Here is an 8897-nt window from a genome sequence, read left to right on the forward strand (position 1 = left end):
AATTTGCCTAAAGGTGGCTTAATACAGTTTTGAGAGGGCAAATCACACCAACCTTTAACTCTCTTGTACAATCTCCAGAAAAGTTTTGTCTTTCTCTTATCACTGTTTGTTACACCCTAAAACCATCTAATGCGATATTTGGAAAATAAAAATGCTAATAAACAGCTTAAATGAACGGCCAAGTGCTTAAGAAGGGACTGGCACTAGTAGTTTCAAACGGCGTTTTTCTCAAAATCTACCCATACGACCCTACCTCAAAATTTCAGAAATAAAAACCTGTAAGAAAGATTTTTCGCAAAATAGGAAAATGTGATATTTTGCCGATTTTTAAAATAGCTCAAAATCTGTCTTACAGATTTTTTTAAAATTTTGGTTGTTGACGTGGTTCACCCTTTAAATTTAATTGTGAAAGTTTCATAATAGGTTGTACGGTAGGTTTTCGAGAAAATCTGGATCAAAATCTGGCTTTAACGACCTCCGAAGCGAATCAAATTGCGCGTGCGAGTGCGCGCTAATATGACGCCATGCGTCGCGAGCGATAATGAAAGACAGAATTAGAACTTCTCTCTCGGTTGTTTATCCACCTTTTTTGTTGTATTGTTTTCCGTCTCAGGTTTCAAGACCTATCTGAAAGTATTTTGAAGTTTTCTTTTGTATGCAAATTTGGTAAAGCGCGGTAAAACAGATGGAACTCTTTTTCATTTCTGTTTAGAGTTGCTAGCGCCATTTTAGCCCGCGCGAGCAATAATGACGTCAAGCAGAAAATCGTAGCGTGCGCCTCTGAGCCACGTAAAAACTGTATTCAGCCACCTTAAATCATTTTTTCCTTTTTTACCAGCTAATCTCTTTTTTTTTTGTTTCATGTAAAATCTCCTTTACCCAATCCTTGGAGTATAGTCAATAAAATGATAGATAACACATTTTTAACAGTACTGGGTCAGTCCTTTGCTTACCAGGTCCTGTTGGAATCTCTGCATTTCATTGTTGTAAGCTTTAAGTCTGTGTCCCAGTTTAGCTTTCTCTTCACCGGTAACCTCTCTAACTTCTAACTCCATTTGTTCAATCTGGCAACGAAAACAAACCAATGTCAAGACAAACATTTGCTGTGTAAATTTATGCTTTTTTACCTGCCAGCCAGTTAGCAATGGTGAAAGGTAGCAGTTTAGCTAATTTGGTTTGACAAATAAGGAGGGGGGAGAAGGGGGAGGTAGGAGACCTCTTCATGACAGGGACGCTCAACAGAAAGTGTGGACATGGCTCAAGCTTTTTTGACCCCTAAAATATATCATTTTTCAGACATGATCAGTCTAGACTGCCAGCACAGTATGAAAGCATTATTTATTTTTTCACGTGCAACCCTTAACAAGAGTTTGACGGCAAAGGGTCATTGTTTTGTGTTCTTTGCATTGGTACAGAAGGGATCTGGTAGGAGCCTTTATATGTACTCCATAGCACAAAGACAGGGTGCTTCAATGACATTGGCCTGGGGCCTGGAGAGAGGGGGGGAGAATTCGTATATGAAAGGTACTGTCGCATTTAGGGTGTTTAAGGTCACCTTCACCTAGCTTCTTTGTGCCTCGTGGCACATAAGGCCTCCACAGAATGCCTCCAATTTTCTCTGTTGGCTGCAGCAGCTCTTGCCTCACCCCATGTACGCCATCCCACACTGTTCCTCTCTCTCTCGACTGTTCTTCGCCAGGTGGTCTTAGGCCTTCCTCTCCTCCTTTTTCCTTCAGGTGTCCATGATAGGGCTATGTTGGTATGGCTGTTTCTGTTTCGTCGCAGGATATGCCCTATCATCTTCCATCTTCTCATCTTAACCTCTTCACTTAGCAACCTCGTCTCTGCCTTCTCAAGGAGCTCCCTAGTGGTAACGTGATCTTGCCAGTTTATTTTGAAAATCCTCCTGAGGCATTTGTTGTGAAACACATCTATTCGTTGGTCATCTCCCATGTTCATCTTCCATGTCTCACATCCATACAGTAGCACCGGTACGACTAAGGTTTTAAACAGTCTAAGCTTGGTCCTCTTCGTGATGCTCTTTGAGTTCCATATTCTTTTGAGTCTGACAAATGTGCCTCTCGCCTTGGATAGCCTGCTTTTCAGATCTTTCATTCCTCCTCCCTCCTTACAAATGATAGCTCCCAGATAATTAAACTCCTCAACTTCGTCTATATCTTGCCCATCTACTGCAACCTTCTCCTGACTCGTTAATCCTCATCACTTTTGTCTTTCCTTTGTTGATTTTCAGCCCGACCCGTGTTGCTTCCTCATTCATTTTAGTAGTCTTGTTCTGTATATGCTGTTTAGTAGAAGACAAAAGCGTCACATCATCTGCAAAATCTAGATCATCAAGCTTAGATGTAAAGTTCCACCTGATTCCGTTTTCTCCTTTTCCTACAGTCCTTCTCATAATCCAATCCATAGCTATTAAGAAGAGAAATCCAGACATATTGCATCCTTGTTTGACACCCGTTTTGATGTTGAACCACTCACAAACTTCTGCCTGATCTTCTACAGCGCAATTGAAGTCCTCATAGAACACTTTTACCATTCTTACTATCTTGTCCGGGATTCCGTACTTCTGCATAATTAACCATAGACTTGCACGGTGGATGGAATCAAATGCTTTTTCAAAGTCTATGAAGCTAATATATAAACTTGCCTGCCACTCGTTTGCTTGTTCAACGATGTTCCTTAATATGAAAATCTGTTCTGTTGTTCCTCTGCCTTTTCTATATCCTGCTTGTTCATTCCTCAGTCTGATATCAACTCCATTCCGTATTCGATCAATCACGATCCGTCCAAGTATTTTGCCGACTACTGAAAGTAGAGTAATTCCCCTCCAGTTCTTACATTCTTTGAGGTTTCCCTTCTTTGGCAATTTGATGATCAACCCTCTTTTCCATTTGTCCGGGATCTTTTCATGTTTCCATACTTTCTCCAATAGCTGATGTATTTTCGTTGCTGAGAGCTCCTTGTGCGCCTTTAACAATTCAGCACAGGCATCAAGAGAGATGGAGAAGAGGGGTATTGACATCATGGGAATTAGTGAGACACATTGGACAGGACAAGGAAAAGTAGTATTGCAGAGGGGAAACACTATCATACACTCTGGCAGAGAAGATGACAACCACAGAGGTGGAGTAGGAATACTGATGACTAGATTTGCAGCATGATCACTCATGGATTGGGCACCAATAAGCGAAAGGATAATTACAGCCAGGTTCTATTCCAAACATGTTAAGATGACGATTGTACATGTATATGCACCAACAGAGGATGCAGAAGAGTCTGTAAAGGATGAATTCTATGAGAGGCTACAGGATGTGTTGAATAACAAATCAAAGTCTCTTCGAGATATCGACGTTTTTGCATGAAGTATGAGTCGAGAGGTTTATCCTGTGCATTGTTCTTCGAACTTATCATTACAGTTTCTTTGTAGTTTAATTTAACAATTTCCTATCTTCGCGGAGGAAATGCAGCCATATAATTTTGTCAAAAATGGCTCGTTCGCGCCGGGTATTTATACACATATTCCTTAACATTACACAAATAAACAGTGCAAATTTCAGCGAGATCTGACAATTCTATACATAGTTACTACTAACTATGTTCTATACTTTAAAACTGCAAGGACCTTTCGAGGCAGTCGATTACGGCAGCGAAATTAGCCAATGAAACAGCAAAATATGCGTTCGACGCTTTGTTTTTGCGACGCTATATTTGAATTGTTATAGGTAGACTGCCGTTCAATGTGTTCAAGGCCGTATCGTTACGATTGCTCCATGAAAAAGCACGAAAAAAAAATACGGATATTTCCGACTACTGTCAGAGAAAACATTGCGTAAACAAATCGTTACACTCAAGCTGCGTTTTGTCTAGGCTCGGCGAGGGTCGGATATCAAGACCCAGGATTAAACAAAAGCCACATATACAGTGAATGCTTTCGAATTATATTTGAAGATGAAATACGAAAGAATTTTGCTGTCTTTGACTGAAATTCCACTCGAACTGTGTAGATACTATCGCATGTTGTAAAGCCGATTCATGCAACATTGCTCTCAACGTGATGTAAGTGCTAGTGATTATTTATTCGTGTTTTAGTTACGCAATGTTTGTGCGACGCTTTTTATAGATCGCCTTTCAGACACACGTGCGAGATAAGAAAGCTGACATATCACTTTTAAAATTGTTATATAACGTTTGTAAATGTGACAAGTCACGTTTTTTCCACGAAATCGCAAGTGATCACCCACAGAGGAAAGTAATCCCTTGAGAAATTAAAACAGTCCCTTGAGAAATTAAAAAAGTCCCTTGAGAGTTTACAAATATGTGGATCCAAATTTTGTCTACTAACCCCTATTCTACCATTTTTGCTTGTAAACAAGCAAAAACGTCGAAAAAAGAACATGATATGCTGGTAATTACAGGTGATATGAACGCAAAAGTCGGTGAAGATAATCGAGGTTACGAGGGAATCATGGGTAGACATGGCATTGGGAGAATGAACGACAATGGAGAAAGACTTTGTGAATTTTGTGATATGAATGAACTGATAATAACAGGAATGTGGTTTCCACATAGAGATATTCACAAAGCCACCTGGGTATCACCAGATGGAAAAACAAGAAATCAAATAGACCATGTGCTGATAAACAAGAAGTTTCGTAACTCAGTAATTGACACCAGAGTCTATAGATCAGCAGACATTGGAAGCGATCACCATCTTGTATGCATGAAAGTTAAGCTAAGACTAAGAAAACAGCAATCCAAAGAACAGGGAAGTATACGGACAAGGTATGACACCAACAAATTGAAAGAAAAGAACGTTTAGATATCAGGTATTAGAAGAAGAGTCACTGGAGGGAGAGGAGGAGGACGAGATAGAAAAGGAGTTTCATATAATGGAAGAAGCATACGTATTTTCTCGATTAAACGCCGGGCCCCGAATAAACGCCGGGTCTCCGAGGTGGAGTGGTAAGTAAGCCTTCCAGGCATTTATTCGAGGTGAAATATGCTTTAGGTATGATGGCAAATTACATTCGTGTCAAAAATAATGTGTAGTTCCAGAAAATATCCATGACCCCCCCACGGAAGGCCACTGGAAATTCCGAGGGGGAGGGGGGACTCAAAGGCCGTAATTTCCGAGGGGGAGGGGGGTTCTTGTGAAGCTACTTCTTCCAAAGGGTGACGAACCACTTACAAAGTACTAAAAGCAACGTGCTATCGATCCGAAGTAGAAAAACATACTTACCTACGTTGTTTTCAAACAAAAATCATTGCTCCCGAATATTGAGATGAGGTTAATACATAAGCTTTAATTTTTTTCTGTTAGCTAGCGCTGCAATCGAACTAGAGGTAGCCGAGTTGGAGTTAGCGCGGTCCCGCCAAATCAACATGGACAAACATTGAAGCATAACCTGCGATCAAGCGATCATGAAGCACGTGTGTAATGTCACGCATACGATTGTTTGTGTTATGATTTAGAACACAAATATTAAACCTTAAAGTTCACTCTGTCATTGAGTTTTCTTTTGAAAAGCGCAGTTACATGTGTATGAAAGAATCTAAATCGGATACTTGCGTGCGGCGTTGTGTTACATTTATTTACGCTAGAGTTTATTCGAAAGGTTTCAAATTACTTTTTTTGACATATGCAAATTTTGCCAACTTTTAACTGCAGCGCTTTAAAAAAGCAAAAGTTGTATAACTTCTCTAAAGCTGTAATAATAATTGACGCCATTATCTGTGTTATAAATGAAGACAAGTTTCATTCAAGAAGAATTTAGGTTATAAGAATTCACAAAAAATAAAACGCGTTCATTTCGAACTAGACGCGATGGCGCGACACGTCTGCCTTGCCATTTGTTTATTTACGGAAGGCTTCACGGCTCCGATGTTTTTCACGTAGAATGTTTCGTTTGCCGACTACAGAATTTTCACCTCTCAAATTTAAGAACCGGTTTTATTTACGGAAACTGTTGTCTGAATTTCAGTAGCGACAAGAAAGAGATGTCTGAAATTCAGGCTTCTGAAACTTGCTTGCGTCTGCGTCAAATGCACTTGCAGTGGGATCATTCTTTCAAGTGTTTAGGGTGAGAAAAAGTTTTTAGTTCGGTTTCTATCAATTTCATTCTTACAACTCGTCATTCACCGTCTTTCTCGAACGGTTTTTGTCAATACCTGTAGGCAAGTAAACGGAATATTTAAGTCTCCGCGAATTTATCGCACTCGTCGAATGTTGAGGTTTATATTTCAGGCACTGATGGTGGGCGCGAAACACTTGTACATGATGTGCGAGGAAATGTTCGCAGAAATTGTAACATATCGTCTAGTAAATTAATGACTAACAGTGAAAGAAATAAAAAGGCCCAGGCTTTTAACAAATTAAAAAATTATTCTAGCGGCGTTGAATGAAGTTTTGAAGCTATATGTTTACATACTGATTTCAGATTTACAAGTGAAGATCACACACGTATTAAACATTTCTGCCGACTTTATTTAGTGTCCCAATGCTAAGGATACAACCAGATTGTTACAATCGTCCTACGTTTTAAAGTACGAAGCAATTTCGAATTTTCAAAGGGTGTTTTAAGATACTGGAAATTCCTGGGGGGTGGGGGGGGGGGGCCTCACAGACCCTCTGGAACGGAAATTCCTGGGGGGAGGGGGGTGCAAAACAAAAAGCCTTCCGTGGCGGGGTTATGGATATTTTCTGGAACTACACAATGATTCAAAACCCTTGTTTAATAAACATTTTGCTCCAATAACCTGCACCATTCAAATAAACGCCGGATCCACGGAGCAAAGTTTGAAATAAACGCCGGAGGCGTTTATTTGAGAAAATACACACGAAAACAGCAGATGAAGTATTAGACCGTCCTAGGAAAAAAAGAAAGCCATGGATAACAGAAGAATCGTGGGCGCTTGTTGACCAAAGAGAAGAGATAAACAAGAAGATTCTAAGTACTCGTTCAGAGAGGATCAAGAAACGACTAAGAACAGAATACAAGGAAAAGAGTAAAGAAGTAAAAAGGAGCATAAGGAGTGATAAAAGGAAGTGGATGGATGGCATAGCAAGTGAAGCAGAGGATGCTGCAAGAAAACAACATATGAGAACGTTATATGGATTGACAAAAGTGCTATGCAATGAAAGGTCTAAGAGCAGCACAGCCATCCTTGATAAGAGCGGTAATCTCGTGAGCAGCAAGAAGGAAATGCAGGCAAGATGGACAGAGCACTTTAGAGAAGTACTGAACAAAGAAGAACCAACAGACCCTATAACAATCGGGTGTTTAAGGTAGTACAACAATATCTTTAGCCATCAAGGTCTTGTTAAGGGTTAAACTCGTAGTAATAAAAATGCAGTCAAACTGTGTTGATGATATCTTTAAGGGGTCTTTTAAGGATTTAATTTAAATTTTTTGACAAGCATGGCCATCCATTTCATATGTCCTTGCTGGAACCATTGATTTGTTTGGTGAAAACTTGTCATCTTTTATTCTTAATTAATGCTTTGGTTGGTCAAGTATATCACACTGTAATGGGACCTAACACATGTGATATGACAGGTGTACTCTAGTCATGTGATCAGCCTAGTCACATGATCAAGTGGCTCCTCATGGTATTCGGATAACCTTTGATCTTGTATGAGTTGTTCAATTTAAGACACTATTAATTGTACTTTATTGGCATTTTCTTCTCAGAAATAACCTGATTTTTCGAAACCCCATCAGAAAAAAACTCTTTTCCCTAACCCCTTCAAAAATATTTGAACATATCACAGCATGCCAATGAAGCAACCCCCTCAGAAATGTCTTTCAAAGCCCTTTCAGAAAATCATCTCTTACAGCAAGGCGCCCAAAAGTGTGACCACTTTTAATTTATTCACATTCTTTCGTGCAGATTTAATCCAATCAGAAGTCAACTGCAAGCTATCCATGGCTTTTGATTGGATTAAATCTGCACAAAAGAATGTGAATAAATTAAAAGTGGTCACACTTTTGGGCGCCTTGCTGTAAAGGAGTGGTGGGGGTGGGTGTGTGGATGTAAAAGGAAATTCATGGACTCCACTTCACAGCACCCTAATTCCAGGCTGCATCAAATAAACGTAGGTTATGCAGAAGATCTTTGGCGTGGATTTCAAACTTGCGCAGCATACTGGCAAGCGATCATAGTCGGCACTTCTGAACTGGCATACAGATGACTTATTTTAAATATATATGAATAATACAGGACCTTGGCATAGACCTATAAAAAAGCTTGGCTTTTCTTCGGCGTGGCATGTACACGGAATGCACCCTGGCTCCAATTTATGCACCTATCAATGTAAACCCCGCGGGGGGGGGGGGGGTGCGGGCAAAGGCACGGGATTTGACAACAAGAACGATCCCCTCTGTTGGGCATTTGACTGCGAGTCGCGTCCCGGGGGTTGGAACATTTGACTTTGACCGGGAAGCGCCTGGATCCAATCTTCTGACGGGGTTACCAAGTTCTTCCTTCTCGTGGCTTTGGAAATCATATGCTTCATTGCAAGGTACGATTCTGATTTTTTCATCGGCATTTATCTGCCACTTTTAACGCCATTTAGTCATAAAATAGCGATTTTAAGAATATTTTACTTTCAAGTACATTTGGAGTAGGAATCCTGAGGGAAATCTAAGACGTCCGTGATCTTTTATTGTTTTCAATATGAATACCGAAACGGTTGGATTGACAGAAAATAAAGGTATGTAGAAAGTACTTGTTAGTTTGTTTTAGAATTCTGCCCCTGGGTGGGTCTTCTTAGGTACATTTGAACAAAAATATTTTTCCCACCCTCGGGAACTTGACTGCAATTTTTACTTTTCTGTCAAATCCCCACCCCTGGCCCGCACTCCCCCCCCCCCCCGCGG

The 8897-nt window shown here is 40.2% G+C and overlaps 1 protein-coding gene across 1 annotated transcript; it reads left to right on the plus strand.

Annotated features, from left to right (window-relative positions):
- The first annotated feature begins 4438 nt into the window (after positions 1-4438).
- LOC144641256 (uncharacterized) lies at positions 4439-7307 on the plus strand. Its single transcript, XM_078500289.1, has 2 exons — positions 4439-4800; positions 6890-7307. The coding sequence occupies exons 1-2, from the start codon at positions 4439-4441 to the stop codon at positions 7305-7307; spliced, it is 780 nt and encodes a 259-aa protein (XP_078356415.1).
- The last annotated feature ends 1590 nt before the right edge of the window (positions 7308-8897 follow it).

The sequence above is a fragment of the Oculina patagonica genome, unplaced genomic scaffold (genome assembly GCF_052425735.1).
Source record: "Oculina patagonica isolate OP01 unplaced genomic scaffold, crgOcupat unplaced795, whole genome shotgun sequence".
NCBI classification, from domain to species: Eukaryota; Metazoa; Cnidaria; class Anthozoa; order Scleractinia; family Oculinidae; genus Oculina; species Oculina patagonica.

Bases quoted from the DNA above. Each gene is read 5' to 3' on its own strand.
- LOC144641256 (XM_078500289.1), top strand. From the start codon at position 4,439: ATGAACGCAAAAGTCGGTGAAGATAATCGAGGTTACGAGGGAATCATG. The intron at 4,801-6,889 runs GTATGACACCAA...AGACCGTCCTAG, and splicing joins CAGGGAAGTATACGGACAAG to GAAAAAAAGAAAGCCATGGA.